Source organism: Sus scrofa, chromosome 13 (assembly GCF_000003025.6).
Source record: "Sus scrofa isolate TJ Tabasco breed Duroc chromosome 13, Sscrofa11.1, whole genome shotgun sequence".
Lineage (NCBI taxonomy): Eukaryota > Metazoa > Chordata > Mammalia > Artiodactyla > Suidae > Sus > Sus scrofa.
In genome coordinates, this window is record NC_010455.5 from 126,289,672 (window position 1) to 126,313,515 (window position 23,844).

The 23,844-nt window shown below is 38.8% G+C and overlaps 1 protein-coding gene across 6 annotated transcripts in view; it reads left to right on the top strand.

The window, feature by feature from the left end:
* Positions 1-23,844, top strand: part of LPP (LIM domain containing preferred translocation partner in lipoma) — a 696,555-nt gene that overhangs the window by 507,299 nt on the left and 165,412 nt on the right. For all 6 annotated transcript variants that reach the window (XM_021071250.1, XM_021071246.1, XM_021071248.1 and 3 more), the window contains one exon: positions 10,046-10,172. In XM_021071250.1, the coding sequence (XP_020926909.1) occupies positions 10,046-10,172 (127 nt within the window). The remainder of the gene's footprint in view (positions 1-10,045; positions 10,173-23,844) is intronic.

Consider the following 23,844-nt stretch of genomic DNA (forward strand, 5'->3'; position numbering starts at 1 on the left):
GTAAGCAGTAGATGTGGGACGTGAACCCAAACAAGGTAGCCCTTAGAGCCTATTTTTCTAAAGGTCTAAACCATACCAATTACCATCAACAGTCAATGTTTTGCTTCCTTCTTTACTCCTCCCCCATGTGCCTTGATTTCTTGACTGAATTATAAATTTCTCAAACTGGAATTTCCAATTCTAGTAATTGAGGTATTGAATATACCTCAGTTATCTTGATAATTGCCATAATGCCTAATTACTAGTATTTCTGGGTAATTTAACGTAGATTTTGCTGCAACTATGGTTTTCCACACTGCTCCAATACCCTAGAAGCAAGGACTTTTGACGCCTTCCTCTTCTTTGTCTCCAGGAGCTAATCTTCCCTCCACGTTGCACTACTTTGATTTGATTTTCACAGGTCAAGCAAAAAACCTTTTCTCCGTTATTCTCACCAAGACAACTCCTGCCTCCCTGCCGAGGCCCAGAAATCCAATGTGATCAGTGCATCTGTCAGAGGGTGGACCTGTTTGCTTCGAGTGGCATTGTTACTGAACAAAAGACATGGCTTTTCTTTGCATCCGAAGTGCCTGGATCTCTGAGCAAGAACCTTTCTGACTCAAATGAAAACCACCTTGTGTTAGGTGAAATACAGGGAGTTAACCATTTGTTTGCTGGCGTGCATTTCCCACGAAAAACTCAAAAACAGAAATTTACCTCAGCCATGGAAAGTGATGTGCCAAGCGTCATATTTGCATATTAAAACCGAAAACTGATTTGCATGTTATTTCAGTGTCTTGTGTCACGTTCAGGCATCTGTCAAGCCCACTTAGACAGAAACAGCTTGTATAGTAGGAAAGTGTTTCTGTGCATATCTGACTGAAAATCTAAGGGCCTTTCCTTTTTTCAGCAAACTGTCCCCACTTTAGGCTCTTCTTTTCTGTCTTCGTCTCTGAAAATACTAAAGAAAAGACTGAAATCCCTCATTTTATAAAGTGGAGTCGTTATTTTCTAACGGTCATCCATTTTTTATTATATTCTATTCAGATAACTTTAAAATTATTTTAGAAAATTAAATTACTCATAATCCCACCATCCTCAGCTATTAACATTTCGATATATTTTCTTCTATTGTCTTTTTTTATACCTGCACAGGCACACATACTGGCATGCTTATGTATGTATTTGTGTACATTCATAGTTATCAGACAGTACTATTTTAATAGCCTCCTATTTTTTTTAACATGATAATGATGAGAATTGTGAAACAATCTAAATGTCTATCTAACAGTAGGGAACTGGTAAAACCTCAGTGTGAACAGTGAATTAGAACCCTGATCAAGGCCGGCGGAGCCCTGGTGAGAGAAACACTTAAATGTCTGGTTGAGGACAGCTTTTCTGTGGGACAATGCTTGGAAAGCAGTGCATTGTGATAACACTTTTCTTCCCAAGGTTGGAGCAACCCAGACCTTGGCATTGTTCCAGGCAACCAAATAAGAGTGAAATGTCTTCTCAGCTATGGTCACCACCAGGTACTAATGGAGCACAGCAAAGACCAAGACCTTTTTTAGTTTGAAACTTTGAACAATAGATCATCCCATTCATCAAACTTTTATGTCTTGAATCTTGCTGAGGTGAAACCTACCAAAGGAAGTAATGTCTTGTAATCGCCTTGCCTTTGTTGTGTCAAATCCCTTATGTATAACATACATAAAGCCTAATTAACAGAGCAAAGAAATTTATATAGGTTTTGGCTAAAGGGTTGTGGAAATACCTTCTTTTGACCTTGGGTGAGAATCACACAAGGTGATATGTAGGAAGGAAGCAAACTCATAGAGGTCTTATTACCTGCCACAAAGGCCATCGGCTTTCTCTTTTATGGAGGGCCTACCTTCTTAAAGAATGGCAGTTATGGAGAATGTACAAGTGTGAAGAGAAGGAGCAGTGAAATGAGAACTATGAAGTGGGTTGGCAAGAGATCTTTGCTCTAGCCTCTCCCTGACCCTGAGGATCTGGAGCTCCTGCTTCTCACCTTTCCTACCTGCCTACCAGGTGAGAGAACATCTGCGGTTGTGTCTTTTTTGCTTGGAGCTCATCTAGGCAAAAACGCAAAAGGGAGGCTGCTTCATCCTACATAACCATACATGAACTCTGTTCTACTGTTTATCTCTGTTGCCAAAGGCTAAGATGCAGGGTTTAACAATTTGGAGAGCCAGCAAAGCATACATTCACCAAATGCCATGTATTTTAGGTTCATAATTAAAAGGACTCAGAGTAGTTATAACAATTAATGTGAAATTGAAATAGACTAGACTAGACTGAAGTACTTTCTCAGCAAATAGAAGAGTGAAGAGTTACTGGAGAGACACTCTTACTCTGCAAACATGCCACTTCCAAAAAGAAAATCATTTTTGTTAATGGTTTGTAAGGTATCTCTCCTGGTAATTGTAACTGTCACTTAGTTGATGTTTAATATTTTACAGAGCTTCTTCATATAAATTAGATATTATCATCTCCCAATTTATAGATGAGAAAATCAATAATAGAGAAACAAAAACCCTTGGGGAACTGAAACGGAACCCTAGACATTAGGCACAGGAAGAAGCATGCTCTAAGCCAGGGCACTCTGGAGGCTACCCTGACACAAGGGGACTGGAAGGGGTGGGTGTAGAGAGAAGCCACTTTCTCTCAGCTCAGCCTACATCACCATAATGCCCTGGTGTGCAAGCACCATGACCTCTTAGTGGACACCCAGCACTTTCCCCTGGCTTCGGGGACATCCAGCAACTCCACCAGGCTGTCATTCACATTTATCTGTCCTTGGCTATGACTCCAGATTTGTCCTAAGTCAGGTGATTTAGAGATACCAATGCATGGCATGATAAAAGGAATATGAAAAAGAGGTTATGAGAAAACCAAGTTTTTGAAAGTTGAAGACTAACTGGAATGGATTTCCAAGCTAAAATCAAACTTTTGAAGTTGAACTCCCTGGGTGGTCTTTTTTGTGTTCCTCCCATTCATTCTTCAAGAAAAGGGGCTTCAAGAATGGAAGAGCCAAGTGCATGCCTTTCTGCTTCCATGAAGCTGTGAGGAATGTTCTGTGGGGGGATGTTTCATTGTAAATAAGTGGTTCTCCTCTTGCCCTTCTCTTCTCTGTATGACCCAGTGCTTTAAACCTGAAGCAGTGGTGAGTGTCCAGCAGATCTTCTGCTCTTGGCCTGAAGGAGTGCTGTTTCCACTAAACAGCGAGATATTGAGCATAGAGTGTGATAATTCAGTGAGTCAGAAAGTAGAAGCAGCCGCAGGAAATTGCAAACTGCAAACTTGACACAGTTAAATAGGGGGAGAAAAAGAACGAAAATATCAGAAATATATTTTTTTTCTGGCAGGCTTTCAGCTCCAAAATGGGGCTAATTCTACCTTTTGAAAGAAGATAATTTCAATGTTTCTTTTTTCAAGAACACATAATTGAAGTTATTTTCCCTCTGAGAGAAGGAACCTCTTGTACATCATTGCAAATGGACAAGAAAAATGAGCAGCTCTGGTACCCAGAGTGATAGAGTATTCATTATCATGTAATCTCTCTGAATATCTTGGCTGCTTTTTCCTGGTGTTGTATCTGCCTGGGTGGTGCTTTTCTGGTAAGGTTCAGATTTGCACTAAGTTCAAGATACCTAGCACTGTATAACTAGGAAATCAACAGCAGGTAAAGACTCAGGGAGAAGAATGACCCATGCTGAGGTCAGTATCAAAGTAACTCACAGGCTGATGTAATGACAGTTTGAGTAGCCATTTTACAAAATGGTTCCTTAGTGAATATATTTAAATAGTTAAATTGGTGGTAATAAAGATTCAAGGTGGTGAGTGTTCTCCTATGGGTCTTTGCCATTTCCACCTTAGTGCAGGCTGTTTACCACACTTCCTTTGTCTCTTAGGAGGGACGGGATTCTGCTTTCTGTGCCCAAGGAGGGATGGTGGTAGGAGAGGGTGGTTAACCTTTGTACGTTCTTGAATTCATGCCCTACATGTAGTGAAAGTTCAGTAGGCTGCAGAAACCCTGTGACCTGCCAGCTGCTTACTCAGATTCAGAATGCTGAATGAAGTTCTAGATTGTCTCAAGGGGTGCTGACAAGTGGTTTAAATCCTCCTGTAAATGGAAATATCTGTAATAATGAGGTTTCCACTTACTCAGTGTGTGTCTGTTTTTATAAACTACAAAGTATCCATAAATATGAAATCTGTGATTTCACTATAAAAATCTCTAATGATATGTGCCTTGCATTCTATGGGTACAAAAATATGATAGAGTAGAATCAAAGGAATCTTTGAAAATACCGTATTACACATAAAGATACTGAGGCCCAGGAAATATAAATGATTTGATCAAAATAGCTGGACAAGTTAAAGGCAGAACAAAGATTAGAGAGATAAGTAAATCTTTTGTACTTAATGGGTTCTGGTGTAAGAAAGTGCAAAACACTTCAAATACCATGAAGTGTTATATAAATGTGATGGATACTGTTATTTGTGTTATTCTTAATCTGGCAGAGTTTTCTTGCTCACCAAGCAGATTCTGTCCATGTGTATTCTGTCTGCAGAAACAGTCTTTATTTTTGCACTGTCTCACCCATAACCTTTACCAGGAGCCTAGATCCAAATTTGGCTTTGGTATTCATATTAAGCTTTCCCTGGAATTATAAGCAGCTGGGCCCCTAGCAAGAAAAGAATGATGACAGAGAAAATCCTGTTATAGATTCTTGGTCATTTTCTGTTTCCTGACACTTTTAAGCCAGGGGGGGGGGAATGATTTTTTCATAATCTGAGGGAAAAAATCTTTATTGTAGAAAAAGGAAACTGTGGAAGAATACAAAGAATATAAACCACTGTCCTATCCCTTTCAATCATTAACTTTTGAGCCTATTCCCATCCAGTCTCCCTTTTGGAGCAGCTGGAAGCAGGCCAGCCTAGGCAGTGCATGGCTCATCTCCACAAGTCAGCTCCTTCCTTCCTATGTCATATCTAATCACAAAGGAGAATGGAAAATACAGTCTAGCTGTGTGCTCAGAGGAAGGGGAAACAAATTATGGTGAGTAGTTAGCAAATTCACATTGTAAATATCAGAGTTCTTTTAAAGCATATTAGCAGTTAAATTACTCGGAAATGCTATAATGTCTGGTTGCATCTTTAAAAACATCATTGACTTTAGTGTTTAAGATGTTTGCCAGCAGGCATATTTCAGGAGCATGACTTTAGTAGTAGTCCACCATTTTTAAATTTCCCAATGATTCTCTATTGCCCGAAACAGTTTGGTTTTTTTTTTTTTTTTTTTGTCTTTCTGCTATTTCTTTGGGCCGCTCCCGTGGCATATGGAGGTTCCCAGGCTAGGGGTCGACTCAGAGCTGTAGCCACTGGCCTACACCAGAGCCACAGCAACGCGGGATCCGAGTCGCGTCTGTGACCTACACCACAGCTCACGGCAACGCCGGATCGTTAACCCTCTGAGCAAGGGCAGGGACCGAACTCGCAACCTCATGGTTCCTAGTCGGATTCGTTAACCACTGCGCCACGACGGGAACTCCCCGAAACAGTTTTGACCACAGTCCATTTCTCTAGCCTCATCTTACCTCTGTTCCTCTTCTATTTCTTAACATTTTTGCTAATATATATGTTGCTTTATACATACTATTCTTGGAATATCTTTACCTTTTTATTCTCTCTCTCTTTTTTCCTTCCTTCCTCCCTCCCTCCCTTCCTTCCTTCCTTTCTCTCATCTGGTGAAATCTAGTTTGTTCTTTAATATGAAACCAAGTGGTCACCTCCTTTCTGGCAACCTTCTCCCATCTCAGAACACTGAATTAATACCTGTGTTTCTGTACTTACAGTTTATCATAGTTATCTATTTTCTCGTCTTTTTCTTCCTAAACCGAGTTGTCAAAGGCAGGAATCCTGAATAATTTGACTTTAGAATGATGGTGTTTAGCACTTGGCATTTCCTTTTGGAAAGGTATGTTAAGAGAATTTTGAAGGAGTTCTCTGAAACTTATTTCTCAATAACTCATCTGCAGGTCATATAATGTTTGACTGACTTAGGAGGTTCAGGCAGTTCAAAGGATACACATATTACTGAATAAAATTGATACTTATAAGAATGTCTCTTTCTTAGAAAAGTCTAGAGGCTGTATTTCTATTTGTTTAATAGTTTTTTGTTTCAGTATTTAGCAGTAAGCCTCCACTCTGAGAACATCTTTGTATATTAGAGAATACAATCAGTAGCTTAAAATCCAAATGACTACAGAATAATAGAGTTAAAAGGGCTTGGAGACAACATCTTAGGACCCCGGAGAGCACCGAAGTGGAGCAGAAACACGCCCAACTCAGCATACCAGGTCTCGACCAGGGCTTTGCCGTCTCTCAGGCTGGTGCTTTCCACAAGGTTGCTCAATAATCTTCTCCGAGCCTCAATTTCCTCATCCATAAAACAGGATTACATCTCACACAGGGCTGTTGTACAGACATTTAAAATTATATGTATGTGAAAGCAGGCACTTTGGAAAGCTTCACACAGATACAAGGAATCATTATTATGCCATGATGAAAAAGCCAATGATACTCTTCATAATTCCACTTTTGAAGAAATAAAAATAATATAACATCCCGTGCCAGCCCTCCCTGACCCCTGCTTACAAATTTTCAACTTGTGTTCTATCGCCTATACACAATTTTTGAAGTTGTTTATTAAAAAATGAATTGGACGCAGTTATTATTTTTTCTTGGGATATGTTGAGTCCTAAGCACTCCTGGGAGAGAGAAATTGAAAGGGGTCTCTTCATCCAACTGAGGAAATTACTAAATTACTACTTACGGAATTTGAACCCTGAAAAAAGTCCTGGGCTACATCTTCCTGGGTGTGAAAGACAACCAGAAAGCACTTGTGTTTTTACCACTGTCTCTTCCACAGATGTTAAGTATTACCCACTGGAAGCTGGAGGCGAGGAGAGTTCTATAGCCAAAAAAGGTCCGGAAACACTGGACGAGATGATCTCTCAGGGTCTCGGGGTCTTTATTCATTAAAAAATGCTCACAATCCAAGATCAGTTTTATATGAGTTTAGAATCTAAAAGAAACAAGCCTTTCCAAATGTGTTATTTTAGAGACAGTACTACCAGCAAATAGGAAGGAGCATTTGTAGAATCAAAGGAGTGATATACATATTTTTCTTAAAATCTGTATAATACTGACAGGTAAGTACTTTGAAATTTCTGCTTGAAAGTAGAATGCCAAAGGTAGAATGTGAATTGCTGGCTTTGATTTACAGGCAACGGACTTGACTTTCTAGGTTGCCTTTATTTATACTAAAAGGGAAGAAAGCAGATATTAGGGCCAAAGAATGATAAATAATATCTATTCCCTGAAGGTTCATCCTAAAACTGGAAGCAGGAATTATCAGATTTTTCTTTACTAGTGTTGATTTAAATTAAAACAGCCAACACCATGAATGTTAAAGGTAATATTTCATACTTTTTTTTAGCACTTTTTCTATGGAAAGCAAGGTTTTTTTGAATAAAATGCATGTAATTTGGAATCAGGTGATACCGAATTTCTGGCTCAAGTTCTGTCTTAATCACAAACTTTTAAAAAAAAAGGTGTAGGTAATTTTCCCATCTCATCTTCAATGTTGACCTGGAATAGTACCCTCTCTTAGAGGCAGGTTAGGGAATCCAGAGTCCCATTTTCACTATGGTTTGAAAGTAGTTAAGCTCTATATAGCATGAAATGCAAGTCATCTCATTTTAATTCTTCCAGACTGTGGGGTAGCATTGTCAAATCCATTCTATAGAAGAGGATCTGAAGTTCTGAAAGGTTCACAAGTTCACCTAAGTTAAATCTCTACCTCCAACCATAATGCCAGGGCCACAGTGTGTATCCCTTCACTGCCTCTAGCCACAATAATTTTATGTTGTTATGTATTTCTGTAAAATTTTCCTTAAAGTGGATAGCACATGAACAGTATTAAGCTTAATATTAGCAAATCATCCCTGCAGTGTTCATTTGTATAAACACTCCCACCAATATAGTGTACTTTTTATAAGTAATTGTCTATGTTTCTCTCTTTCTCATCCCTGCTAGAATCCAGTCTCTCAAAGGCAACGACTGTGAATACATCTTTGTGCACCTCCCAGGGTACACAAAATAGACACTGTAAGAATGTGCAGATAAACTAATAAGCAAAAGAAATGTGAATGATTCAAAAACTTCCTTAACTTTCACAGTGACTCTCTAGGGCAAGCATTACTTGCAGTTTAGTGGAGAACCTAAGCTGAACATTTAATGTTTATAGGGTACATGAATGAATCTAGGATGGGCCCTTGCCCTGATTTTATTCTAACTAGCGTTTCCCTGGTCCTTGGGGTGTCAATTTCTTTACCTGACAATGAGTTAAATGAGGTAATGATTCTTCAGATGCCAGCATGCAGCTCTACTTTTTGTCCCTGTCTCCTAGCACATGCCATAGTCTATTCACTGCTGTCCAGTCTCCAATCCAAATTGTCCAGCAATGAAATAAAATCTCAGAGCTAAGATTAATGACCAACGTAAAAAAAAAAAAAATGCTCAGCCTCTTTAGCCTTCTGCATGTCTGTACTCCATCTTTCTGCCAATAATTAAAAGCCTAGAAACGAAAGACAATTATGAAGAATAGGTCAAAAACTTCATGTATGTTTAGAAGACATTTCATGCCTTAGACATAACGCAGATAATTAATACCCACCTTTAAGTTGTTGAAGTAAATGGTGGTAGTAATAATGAACCTTTAGAGATTTGTACTTTATGGTTTTTTTAATATCCAAAAACTCATTTGGTTTAGTGAAGATAATGGATGAATGAATATTTGAGCTTCAAGTTTTGTTGGACTGATTCTTGTAAACTATTCATAAAAAGAAAAATTCTTGATCAACAATTAAGAATGTATAAACATCACAGAAGTACAGTCCCAGTCTCATTAGCCACAGAGAACTTTGTCACCGTAATTTCTAAACCTTTAATAACAGTCTTTCTGTTTCTAACATTTTGACTGAAGATATTGGGATGCCAAATTAGAAATGGTCAAAGATAGAACATAGGCAAAATAAAATTAATAAATTTCCTCTTATTTACATTGCATAAGCTATTTTACATATGGTATTTATTTTATATCTGGTATTTCTTCTTTCTTTACATACTTTGGATTCTTGGTTGATCACCTCAATTTTTTTTTCACCTATCATTTGAATCCCTTACATTGCTATAATTCAGGTCCATCCACAGTATTTAAACACCAAGCTAGTGTCATTGTTAATGATTTACCTCCTCACTTGCTATCTGGTTTTTGCAGTGCCTTGGGTCGGTGGGGGGATTACTTAACCTTATTAACTAGAACACAAGCCCTTCACTCCCTAGACCCCTGTGTCCAAAAAAATTCATCTTCTTTTCTATATTAAACTTTATACATGGCCCATAAATATGCAACTGCTGGGAGCTCCTTATGCCACTTGGTTTTTTCCTCACCTGAATATAAGAAACCTCAATTTGTGTGTTTGCTTTGTTTCAGTTGAGCAAGTCCAGTCTGTGCCAGTACCCTTCCACTGAAATTCTTCCTCCCAGGCCACATGAGCAGTCTCCCTTGCACTTGATTATGGACTTTCTATTTTTTTTTAACCTTTAATTATTAAGGTACCTGTATCTCTCACATAACTGTAAGCTCCTTAAGGGGGGAAATTCAATTTATTCATATTTTTAAAATAGATATACGACTGGCACATAGTGACTGCTTAGCAATTATTTGGTGAAAAAGAGTCCAATTCTTTATAAACATGGATTTCTAAAGCCTGATAGATGGCTCATCTAGATAAGGCAAGTGAAAAAAGTGATGCCTCCAAGGCCAGACACTGAATAGGTGATAAAACTGATTCTAAACCCCGGTCTCCTAATAACCGCATCCATTGCCTTTTCTTCTAAGATGCAAACACTACTTGCTTTCTTTGGTTGATGTCTAGATTCCACTTTAAATATTGTGTTTTCTGCCTTTCAGGGTGGACAAACAGGGCCCCTGGGGCCTCCGGCTGCTCCCCCTTCATTCCGCCCTGAAGATGAGCTCGAGCACCTGACCAAGAAGATGTTGTATGACATGGAAAATCCACCCGCCGACGAATACTTTGGTGAGTGGGGTCTAGGGCTGACTTCGGATATAAAGGTTCTGTTCTGTTTTCCTTAATTAGTAATTAGGAGTAGTATCAGCTCCACTGGCAAAGGCTAGAGTCTAGACGCATGGGTGTTGATAAGCATGTACACACCTGAGTGTTCTGGAAATTGCTTTGTGAGACTGCAATAAAAGTGGTGTCTGTTCATCTTGTACTAACATTTCAGGGAGTAATGCAGAATTTCTTGACATACTAATTTGAGTTTAAAAATTAATTTTTTGAGTTTCTGGGTGGGTCAGTGGGTTAAGGATACAGCATTGTCACTGCTGTGGTTTGGGTCTCTGCTGTGGCATGTGTTTGATCCTTGGCCTAGGAACTTCTACTAGTATGCTGTAGTCATGGCCAAAAAAATTAACTTTTGACAATTTATTAGCTTTTCTTTAGACAGCAATAGGATTTCTGTGTGGGTTCAGTTCTCTCACTGATCTAAGTATTCATCTACAAAATGTGGAATTGGGCAGTATCTAAACTCTATGCTCTCAATCTTTTCCCTATTTGAGTTCAGGAAAAGATGTTTCCTTTGTATTTTTTTTGACTTCTCCCTTCTCCAAACCTGTGATTAAATATGAACAATTAATAAATCCAGTTCTTTAGTATAATGTGAATTTGTGAATTATATGCTAGTTATAATGTGTTAAGGGTAAATAACCTATACTCAAGGAGGTTGTGATTATTCAAGAGAGATAAGAAAAAAGCACAAACAATTACTACTCTAGGAAGATATTTTAAGAGGCATAAGAGAGTCATAGGTCAGATGTTATAAAATATAAAAGCTCTGTTCATCAAGAACATCAGGAACGTTTTAGAGAAGAGTTGGTAGCTCTTAAACCTGGACCCTTTAAAGCAGTGCCTCTCAAATTTCCTGATGAAAGACTATTTCCTCCCTAGTCTTTTGGAGACCAATATTTCCAGAGCGTATAATTAAAATTAGTTACTAGGAAAGTAAAATTACAAGAAAACAAAGTGGAAGATCCAGTTTTACCTTTATTAGATTTAACAGTAATAAATTACTCTATTAAATTGCTGTAATATTTTGTAAATACTGTTTCCATACTTGTCTTATTGCAGAGTGTTAAACATTTCTTAGTCAAATAGGCATCTATGGACTGCGTTCTGAGTAGCACTGCTTTAATGACATCTAGAAAAAAGGATATTACGGAGTTCCCGTCGTGGCTCAGTGGTTAACGAATCTGACTAGGAACCATGAGGTTGCGGGTTGGATCCCTGGCCTCACTCAGTGGGTTGAGGATCCAGCATTGCTGTGAGCTGTGGTGTAGGTCGCAGACGCAGCTTGGATCCCGCCTTGTTGTGGCTCTGGCGAAGGCCGGCAGCTACAGCTCTGATTAAACACCTAGCCTAGGAACCTCCATATACCAAGGGAGCGGCCCTAGAAAATTCAAAAAAAGACAAAAAAAAGTCTCTGCATTAAGGTATGTTAAAAACAAAAAGCTAGCATACCAAATATATATGCTTCAATTATTACAGCAACAGGATAAATATCAATTAAAAAGATATTGAACATAGTAACTGTGTTAATGAATGTATATTAAGCCCTCTGGGAAGCAGGTATGTTTTGGCCTTCAAGAACTGTGCTAGCTCTCCTACTCACTAGTTTAGACAATTTGAACAAATTGCTTGCTCTTTACATCTTTTTGTTTTATTTTATCTATAATATGGAAATAATGGCTAGTTTATAATGTTATTGTGAGTATTGAATGGAATATTTATAGAAAGCACTTAGTCAAGTTCTCGGCATGTAGAATATGCTCAGTCATCAAAGTTATCCCATGCTTTACTTAAGAAGACAAGATATGCCCATTAAAAATCCATTAATAATAATTGATTTAAACCTACGTTCCTAACAAAAATAGAACATATGTCACCAATTGGTAAATAATCATTGCCAAATGAGTATTACAAACCATGAAAGAGAATGTGGAGTAATGATTAACTTTTATTGAGTGCTTACAATATGGCAGCACTGTTATACAACGTGTACCTTTTAAGAATTAACTCATTTCATCCTTTCAGAAAAATATATAACCCTGTGAAGTAAATGCTATTATTATTTCCAGATTAGGAAATCAAGGCACAGAAATGTTAAGTAATTTGCCCAATATCAACAGCTAATAAATTGCGGGGCTGGATTAGAATCCTAACTCCAGGTTTATACATTTTTTTCTTCTAAAAGCTTTTCCCTCAGCTTTATTGAAGTACACAAAGAACTTCAATTAATTAGTGTATACAATTTGGTGGGTTTGAATGTATGTATATACTTGTATTCCCATCACCACAATCCAGGCAATAAACATATCCATCACTTCCGAAGTTTAATTTGGATATTTAGAAAAGGTTTTATGGAGGAGATCAGCTTTGAACAAATGGAAAATAAGAGAATACATTCTCTTGTAAGCAGATAGAATGAACAAAATATGAGTTGAGGCCAGAATCATTTAAGGAAAATTACTTTACATGGAAGACATCCACCAAGAACCTACCTATGTGCAGGATACTCTGCTAAGTAGATGTTGGAGGCATATGGAACCAGGTAGACATGGATCTTACCTTTAAAGGTGCTTATAGTCTAGTAGAGAATGTGTACAATGTTATGGTGTTTAATCATAACACAAGATAGAAAGTGACAAGTAATTTATTCAAAGTTCAATCCAAATCCTTTAAGAATTCAGAAAGAGATAGGACATTCCAAGGCAGGAGTGGAAAGTATTTATGGAGTAGATAACCTTTGAGTTGTTTTTAAATTATGGTAATAGAAATTGGAAGTGATATGATAGAGAAAGTGATGCCATTTTTGATGAGAAGAATTTTAACAATAGGGTATAAAGTCACTGGAGTGCAGTACCCATGTGGGAGGGAACAAATATTGGAATATAAGGTTAGAGAGGTAGGTTGGGACCAGTGGCCTAAAGCTAAGGACTTTATATTAAATAATGAGGCTTGCACATTGAGATCAAAGGTTATGGGAATTACTTCATGAAATGTGGTTAAGAATGTGGGCTTCAAAGCCAGAATGCCTTGGTTTGAAAGCCAGAAATCTCTCTTACTGGCTAGGTAAAAGCAGGAAGCAAAGGATGAATTAATAGAACTATTGTTTACTGTTCCACTCTTTATTTATTTATTTATTTATTTATTTAGGCTGTGCCTGTGGGATATGCAAGTTCTAGGCCAAGAACCCCTGCCACAACAGTAACCAGAGCCACAGCAGTGACAGTACCAGGTTCTTAACCCACAGGTCTGCCAGGGAATGACTTATTCCCCTCTTTAAACATTAAACATTTCCTAAGTGAATTCTCCATGTCCACTGCTGTGCTGGGTGCCAGAGTCACCCAGATGAAGAGTGTCTGCCCTCATAGGATTCACAGGTTCCTGGGAAGGACAGGAGAGGGACAAGCATGAAAGGGATGTCAGTAAGGCAAGGGATGCAGCACTGTGTTGGGTCTGCCTGTACTATGTGAGCATACAGAGATGAGGGAAGTATGTCAGTGTGTTTGTAGCAGGAGGGCCTGACCCAAGAGAGATGAACAAGGGTCATTTCTTTTTCTCCATCAGAATTTTACCTTAGTTCCATCCTGGGCTAGAAATAGCATTGCTAATTACTACCCTAAAAGAACTTCTTGCCCTTGCATTAACATCCCCAGCACTACCTCAACACTATTGCCTGCTTGCTTTTTCTATCACTTTGCCTATTTCATGCTGGAATTTTCATTGACACTATAGTTGACTTTTTTCACTAAGTGCTTTCATATCAAAGATCTCCTACTAGATTATGAGCATCACCAGTGACTGTGAGGGAACAAAATGTAAATAAAAGGTGTCAGTGGAGTAGTTTCCCCTGTGGTCATGTTGGTTTTTTCCACGCAACTCCTAATTTCTTTTTCTCTTAAGTGGAACGGTGCATGAATGTATTTGTTTTTGTTTTGTTTTTTCATTATGGAGTTTCCCATCACTCTTAGCAGTTTTTCTTTGTAATTAAAGAACTATAGGGAGTTCCCATTGTGGCTTATCAGGTTAAGGACCCAGCATTGTCTCTATGAGGATGCAGGTCTCATCCTTGGCCTCGCTCAGTGGGTTAAGGATCCAGTGTTGCCGCAAGCTGCAGTGGAGGTGGCATATGCAGCTCAGATCTGGTGTTGCCATGGCTGTGACATGGGCCGCAGCTGCAGTTCTGATTCGACCTCTGGCCCAGGAAACTGCACATGCTGCAGATGTGGCCATAAAGAGAGAATTAATTAGTTTTTTAAAAAGAACTATAATTACGGTATGTTTCAAAGTATGGGAAGGGATATCAAAGATCACCTTGCAGGTGACTTAGGTACAAAGGAGAAAAGATACCTTCACAAAACTGGAAACTTTCTTAATCCAAGTGATGAAACTTAGCATCACCAATAATGGGACATCTGACATATGCCAGCTGTTGTGATATAGTAGAAAGTACACAAAATCACTTATGTAGTAGTCTTGTTAAAATATTTAACCTAAATCCAACTATTAGGAAACAGGCAAAACCAGATGATGTACCATTCTTCAAGGCAATTGTCCCAACTTCTTCAAAAATGTCAGTTTTGTGAGAGACTATTTAAGAATAAAGGAGGAGTTCCCATCATGGCGCCGTGGTTAGCAAATCCAACAAGGAACCATGAGGTTGCGTGTTCAATCCCTGGCCTTGCTCAGTGGGTTAAGGATCTGGCGTTGCCATGAGCTGTGGTGTGGGTCGCAGACGCGGCTCAGATCCCAAGTTGCTGTGGCTCTGGCGTAGGCCGGTGGCTTCAGCTCCATTTAGACCCCTAGCCTGGGAACCTCCATATGCTGTGGGAGTAGCCCTGGAAAAGGCAAAAAAAAGGACAAAAAAAATAAATAAATAAAAATAAAGGAAATGAAAAAAATTTGCCGTTCAAATACAAGGCACGTGTCTTGATTGGATATAGATCAAAAAAAGTATTTGGGGCAAGGTTAGAGGAATATAGATACGTACTTTGTATCATATAGTACATCAGCTTTAATTTTGTGGGTATGATCATGGCATTATGGTTATATACGACAGTATCCCTGCTTTTTAAGAGCAAAATGTTGAAGTATGTAGGGTGAAATATCATTATGCCAGCAACTTATTTTTTTTTTTTTTTTTTTGTCTTTCGTCTTTTTTTGTTGTTGTTGTTATTGTTGCTATTTCTTGGGCCGCTCCCGCGGCATATGGAGGTTCCCAGGCTAGGGGTTGAATCGGAGCTGTAGCCACCGGCCTACGCCAGAGCCACAGCAATGCTGGATCCGAACCACGTCTGCAACCTACACCACAGCTCACGGCAACGCCGGATCGTTAACCCACTGAGCAAGGGCAGGGACCGAACCCGCAACCTCATGGTTCCTAGTCAGATTCGTTAACCACTGCGCCACGACGGGAACTCCCCAGCAACTTATTTTGAAACAAGATAAACAGATAGATGCAGACATATTGTGAGAAGGGCAGAATCTCTTCAGAACTAGAGATACTATAACTGCACAGCTACAAAGGATACCCTTTCTCTCCCTAAAAGTATTGAAGCCGTCACAAATAAATTATCTTAACACTCCCTTTGCAGGTGGGAGAACTAGAGAGTCATTTCTGTGCCTTTTGAATGTGACCATTTTAAAACTTACCTTTCTCTTGTATCTGTTTCCTTATTTTCTACTGGACACATACGCTTTCTATTGTCAGTTAGATGATAACCGTCGTGGTGGTGATGACAAAAGCTGGTATTTAACTAAAGCTCTACAAGTTTAAAAAGCCTATTTATAGTCATGATCCGACTGATATATCTGGTGGTGATGTTGTCATTTTTCTGTTAAGGAAACAGAGATTCAGAGAAGCTCAATGCTTTGGTCAAGGTCACACAGCTAACAAGTTTCAGGATTTGGACATATTCTGATCTCAAGTCCATCCTGGTTCATTACCATTACAGAAAGGCATAGACTATCCTGTGCTTACCTATTCCTGCTTCATGTCATCCTTTCCCTTCTGAAGTCAGGATTTTCAGGTGAGACCAACTGTCCCCAAGGCTTCTGTAGCCCTGACTTCAGTGTCACTGGCAATATATTTTAACTCTCTTTAACTCCTGAATTAACTGATGTGACACTAAGGAGAGGCTTTTTGTCATGGCTCACACATACTCTGTAGGGAGATTGCCCACCTGATATCCTCTATCAACCATGCTAGCTGACTATAGCCCTTCTGTTTAACCTCGGGGGAAGGCAAATCACTGATAGTTACAACTCATAGTGTTTTCTCAAGTCATTTCTTGATAAAATATTGCAAGTTGTAACCTTCAGCTGAGTCTCAGCTGACTTTTTTTATTTAATGATTTCTTCAGAAAAGTGCTAGTTTTAGTATTTCTATGCCCTTTTCCATCTTCATCAAAAATTATAACTGTTGCACTACAGTATTAGGTAAATGCCACAGAGGATGTATCATAACATAGCAGTATGGTAAGTCCAGATCTTTGAAGGGAAGATAAGCTTCTCATGCTGTGAACATTTTTATCTACTTGGACTTAAATGTTGGCCATCCTGTATTCCCAAGTGTCTTTCCTTTGGCTGTAACGTACTTGACTAGGCCTCAAACACTGTGCTGTCAGGGGAATAGAGGAAATATAGAAGAAAGTTGAAGGTAGGAGAAATTCTCATCTAATTCGATAACCATGTAGTGGATCTTTAGCCCAAATTATTTGCAAGGTTACATGCCTTCGTTAAGTGCTTACATCTTAGAGCAGCCTGTTTCCCTGGGCAACTAGGAAAATGTTTATACTGGAGGAGACTCTCGGTTCTAGGGATAGATACATAGAAAGAACAAAGGGTGATGAACTATAAATTATTATAATTTAGGGTCAACTTCAGAACTTAAAATTGGAGAGGGAAGATTTGAAAATTAGCTATGAAGACTAATGGGGAAGAAAATTTTCATTGCTAGAAAATTAGGGAGCTTACAAGGTGAGCCACCAGCATTGGAGCTTTTATTTTTCAGATAGTTTTGAGGGGAAAATGTAAGGAAAAGTTGAATTTGTCTCTGGATATCCTTGAACTAGCTCAATGAATTTATCCAGGTATTCTCCATGATGGTTGATATACCCAGAGCCTCTAAGTTTTGTGTTTTCATTCATTTTGAAAAACATGTTTGTAGATGAGTGGTTCCACAGGTCTTGGTATCTGTGACCATTATTCTCCAAAATAATGGTGTTCTGGCTGTGCAGACCCTAAGGCAGAAGGCAGACCCTGTCTGGCTGTGCAGACCCTAAGGCAGCAATCTTGGAATACAGTATTTCTGAAAATGAATAATGTAATGTTTCCAAGGAGGGACTGAAAATATCTACCAGCTTATTTTTAAGTATGAAGCTGTAATTATCTTGGCAATGTTTACATGGTGTTGTCTTATTCCTCCTTCTAAAAAATAAGAACTGAAGTGTGTGAGTCTTAAAATTGTTTAGTGAGTTATTTGAAGAATCCCTATGCCTTTAGAGCAGCACTAGGTAAATTCTCTTCACAGAACTTGGCATTTATCTAAGAATTTTTTTGTTTATCTCTTGAGTATTGTTAGTCAGGCATAGTGAGAATTTTTGCATAAATCCAGAAGTTTGTTCTAGGGGAAGGAGGCTTTATTGCTTCAAACGACAAGCAATAAAGACAGAATTGGAAGATATGAGGCAGCAGTGGGGACCTGGCATGTGTTAATCCCTAAGAGAAAAAAGGTGTGGATTGTCATGTGCTATCACTTTATTGATCAAACCACCTCACCATACTTGGTACTATATATCTTATTAATTGAGAGCAAAATGGAGATCCAGTGAATATTCATGAGTAGAAGCAGAGTGCCCCCCCCCCAAAAGGGGTAGATAGTCTATCTCTTGTCTATAGCAGTAAGACCAAAGGTGAATGATCATGGCTAGAGGAATTGAACTAAGATGCTTAGGAAACTGGAAATTGCTATTGGAAACACTGTTGAAGGTGTACAGAAAAGAAAACCTGGCATTCTGAATGCTATTGGAGGACTTCCATGCCGAAAAAGAATTAAATTTAATATGTGTTATTCCAAAATTAGCTCCAAAGGCAAGTGAGGGGAAGTTGGCAAATTATCATTTAGTATAATGAATTAACTTTTTTAACAGACAGAAGAAATTTCTTGGAAGAGCCTAGGACAAAGCCCAATAACCCCTTGTCAGGGAAGTAGTGATCGGTTTTCAAGCAATCAGTAGACTATGGGATTTCAAAAATACCATCCAACTCTGACATTCAGTTGACTGAGGCATCTCAACTTGCCTGGGAATCAAGCTTTTGCATCTAATTTCTGGTGCTCCCTCTAGCTTATCAATATTATGTGATTACAACCAATATTTATATAACGCTTTGTAAAGCACTTTTATATTTGTTATAGCATTTAAGCTGGACCGAAGCCCTGCAAAACAGACAGTATGTTTATTTCCACTTAGCACATGAAGAAGTAGAGGACTGAGGCACTAACGGAGTTATCGCTCCTCAGAGCCCTCTACCACCCCTACTAGTATAAGTCCCTAAGCAGGAGAATTGCACAGGGGCCCAGGCCTGCTGAGTCCCGTTCCTGTTGTCCTTCCACCCCACCACGCTCTCCTAGCACCACATTACTGGACTGGTCATAAACTATGAGATGAATCAGGGAACATACTTGATATTTTAGCTTCTTCATTGGTACAAGGAACAGTGTGACTGCTTTGAAGAGTTTTTAGAGGATCACAACTGGCTGATGTTAAGTAACTTGCACTTCATTATTTTTTATTATTTTGTGTCAAACTGGTTTAAGTGCTCCTGTTGATTACAAGCTAGAAAGTGATTCCAAGTGGGAGCTGCCTTTAATACAGATGGAATTTTAGGCCTTAAGGATCTTATTTTCACCAGAAAATGACCTAATTAATTAAGAACCCCAAAACCGCAATGCAAGAATAAGTAGAAAATAAGTGGTTTAGAGAAGAGGTAGTATTGATTTGGGGGGAAAAAATGGATTTCTTGGTTTTGTTTCTCTCCAGCTTTTTGTTTAAGTTGCCTCTGGGTCATGAGAATAGAATGTTTTCTAGTTAATGAGACATATTAGATATATTTCCTTTTGTGGTGGTGATTTCTGGTAAAATGTTTGCTCAGGGCAATATATGATTACAACACTAAATAAATAATCTAAGCATTCTATGTGTTCTATCTTAACACACGTTAAATTTTAAGTAATTTGGCTGCATGGTGTGTTTTTAAGCATTGATTTGGAAAACTAGATTTATAGTATCGTAATAATTTAATCTTAGAAACTATTTAGGACAACCTTTCATTTTCCAGAAAACTAAAGCCCAAGTGACTCGTTCAAGGTCATACAGCTGGGAGTGTTTCGAACTCTATCACCAAAATTTCCTTTCTAAACAAAGAAATTAGTCTCTACTAGCAGGAAAAGGAATGGCAGGGCTATTCACCAAGGTGAGGAAGTAGGTTGGTCTGCTATTTTTATGAACCCAGAAATGGTTTCACCTTATTCAAACTTGGGGTAAGAACACATTGCCCTTAAAAAGTAATAAAATAAAATACATAACTTTTCAGAACCTATGTACATATACTGTCCTTATCTTTTTACTTACTTCTAGTATATTTTCTGTCTGCCTCACTAGAATGTCACTCTGATTGATGTCGCTTTTTTTTTTTTCATACACCTCTGTGGCCCCATCTTTGGTCCTAGAACTATAGTTGGCACATAGGAAATGTTTAGTATTTAACTAATTAACTGTGAATAAAAATTATAAGCAGATATTCCGTAGTCACTGTGGCCAGGCCTGGTATAAAGTAAACTGTGGAGGGAAAATACTTCATTTATTTAGCCGATACTTATTTAGCAGCTTATAGAACCATAAAACATTTAAGCTAGAGGGAATCTTTGAGATTACCTAAGAAAATCCTCGTATTTTTAGACATGATGAAAATAAGGGAGCTTTCTAGGTTCACAAATTAATTAATGACAGAGCCATGGGTTAAATAAAATTCAGGACTTTCTCATTCTGTGTGTGCATGTGTGTGTGTGTAAAAGAGAGAGATACTTTTTAGGGCTGCACCTGTGGCAAAAGTTCCCAAGTTACTGGTGGAATCAGAGCTGCAGCTGCCGGTCTGTGCCACAGCCACAGCAACACGTGATCGTACCCACATCCGTGACCCACACCAAAGCTCACAGCAATGCTGGATCCTTAAGCCACTGACTGAGGCCAAGGATTGAACCCAACTTCATGGATAGTAGCTGGTTTTGCTACTGCTGAGCCACGATGGGAACTCCTCTCATTCCTTTTTTAAGTCACTTAAAGGCACTAGAGAATGTTTTAAGATAAAGCAACGCATGATTGCTACATTCATTGATCTTCAGTCAAAACTAGATCGATACCCTTGAATTTGAACTCATTTCCATGTGTTTTCTGTGAAAATTAAAGATTTTAATTGGTCAATGGATAAGTTGCACACTTAGGATTTTCTTTTCTTAAGTTTTAGATCACATTTCCCCCTCTCTGGGGTTCCTTCGTGGGCCTTGGTTCCCAGAACAATCTCTTACCTCCTCAATTTTCTTCTATTCAAATATAATTGGGGCAGACAGGCAGGGCATCACATTGAAAAAAAGTCATTTCCCCAGGCTTACCTGTGTTTTCCATAGAAACCCAGTGAGCCAAGTCATTCTCTTACCCTAGGCCCATTCAAGGCTGGGAAGCACTATGCAGGGTGGGTGTTTCATACAGTCTTCATGCAAACCATGGATACACCCACTTATTCCACTGCATTGGGATCACCATTCTCTTCATCACTGGAGAATGAAAAGCAGAGTAGAAAAGAGATTTTTACTTTATCATCAAGCATCTTTTACCTAATAACTGTGGAAACAAGTTTGATATCCTGAGAGAGAATGAGTTGGTGGGGCATACATTGTATATGGCAAAAGAAAGTTTCAATTCGTAGGTTTTCTGTGGTTGTGTACCACAACATGGTAGAGCTGAGACCTGAACCTAAGTGCTAATTATGCATTTTCTGATCTTAAACACACAAATACAGATAACTGTGAACTCAACTCCCTTTCCCCTCCAAACCACCCTCCTTTCCCCCAACCTGAACTTTCCCCACAACTTTCTCTAAAACACTCAGATAGTCATCTCCTTCCAGACTTTGAAGTGACATTAGAATTGTCAGAGGCATAATTAATTGACTGTCAGCAAAGCCATTGTTTGAACATCTGCTGATTTCTACTTGGTAGGCATCTGTTGTACTTTTAATTGAACAGATTCGCTCATCTACAAATATTTATTGAGTACTTGCTATACACCAATCATTGAAGTGTGTGCTATGGGAGATAAAAGAAATAAGGTCGCATAATGGCCAAGGAGAGAAACTGTTTGTTCAATCCTCTAGCAGCATAAGCTTTGATGGAAAACACAGCTCATGACTGGCAGTGGAAAATACATTCTTTTTCATCCAGGTTCAGGGGCTTTTGCCACTATTGCCAGCTGACCTGTGCCAGATAAAATGCCAAAGAAGTCCACATGAAGAGACAACTATTGGTGAGGAATACAGGCCTGTTGGCAATGAACTATTTGCAGATAGAGTTCTCAGAAAAGACAATTGAATGCTTTAAGAGAAATACAAGAGAAAAAAATATCCAAGGCCAATAAGCTGGGAAGTCCCAGATGCAGGTCCAAATTAATGGCTTTATCCTGATTTTCTTCCTAATTCTGACTCCAATGCCAGCAGTGTCATGTTAAGTTCTCCCAGATTCATTATACCACTGCACAGTTCTGACCTCAGTCCCCATTTGGTTCTCTATCAAATCTTCAACTTATATGAGTCCTGGGCCTGGCACCACTTCTACTTGGAAGTGAACATCATTTGTTAAAACTCAGCGAGAAAGAGTAAAAATACTGTGCAGGAGTGACTTGCTGAAGGAGGCAAGACAGTGTAGTAGGCAGGTGGTAATGGAAAACAGTTATTAACCTCTATTGACCCCCCAACACACACCCACCACCATTCAGCCCTATGGTCATGGCAAAGTCAGAGAGCCAATTATAAATCTTACAACTCAAGAACTTCCCATTCTTTGGCCACTGGAAGCCACAGTCATAATTTTTACCATATATGTAAACTATCTGTACTATTAATTTCCTAGCATATTTGTTCAAATGAAATAATTTGCTTTTTAACCTATTTTATCTTTATCCATATCATCCATACTTTGATTTGATGGACTAAAGCACTTATTTCTTTCCCCTAAAAGAGAGAAAATTGAATACCATAATTAAATTTAAAATGTTCATCCCTGAACCCTCTAATATTCAAGATATTGAGAAATGTGGACATAATTAAACCAGAATATAAATTGATGGAATATTATACTGAAACAATGTCATCAGAGTTACCCATTGAGTTAAGTTTTATTAATAAAAATTTTTTTTTACATTCAGCATCATCATGTTATCATGAGAGGCAGTATAGTGTAAAGATTCCGGCATTAAGCAATCAGAGGCTACATTCTGGGCCAGCCACTCTCCCACTGACCTGTTCTGACATCTTAGCCCAGCCTCTTTTCCATGGACTTCATCTCTTGTATTAGGAGATTAGATTTCATGATGTCTTGGTATCCTTTGGCCTCAACTTATTTATCTCAAATACTTTTCATATATTGTCCTCTGTATACTGTTAAAACAGAGGTAAGTGGGAAAATAGCTGCCCTGTGTAGAATTACAACATTGCTTGCTTCAGAAGAATTAGAAAAGAAACTCAAGAGTTATATTTCCTAGACTGTTTTATAATCTGCTCAATACTGTTCCTTATTCCCTAAGGTCTATGAAGATTCACATCAGTTAGAGTAGCTTTTTTTAGGGCCGTACCTAGCAGCATATGGAAGTTCCCAGGCCGAATTGGAACTACAGCTACCAGACTATGCCACAGCCACAGAAATGCGGGATCCGAGCCGAATCTGTGGCCTCTACCACAGCTCATGGCAACACCACATCCTTAACCCAGTGAGCAAGGCCAGGGATCGAACCTGCATCCTCATGGATCCTAGTCAGTTTCAAAAACCGCTGAGCCATGAAGGGAACTCCCAGTTAGAGTAGCTTTAAGTCTCATTTAATAAACACAGAATAGGGGGGAGTTCCTGTCGTGGCTCAGTGGTTAACGAATCCGACTGGGAACCATGAGGTTGAGGGTTCGATCCCTGGCCTTGCTCACTGGGTTAAGAATTTGGCGTTGCCGTGAGCTGTGGTGTAGGTCGCAGACGCAATTTGGATCCCTTGTTGCTGTAGCTGTGGCATAGGCAGGCGTCTACAGCTCTGATTAGACCCCTAGCCTGGGAACATCCATGTGCCATGGGAACGGCCTAAGAAATGTCAAAAAGACAATAAATAAATAAATAAATGTAACACAGACTAGAATTGTAATGTATAAGGAATGTTGTGTACTGAGTTGGATATTTTAGAATCACTGTTTAAGGATTTCTCTCATTTAATACATTCATTAATGATACTTGGCATATATAAATAATATTAATATTGGTAACCATTAATACGGTAATGGTCTTCAGTGCATTATCATAGAAATAGATAATTCGTCTTTT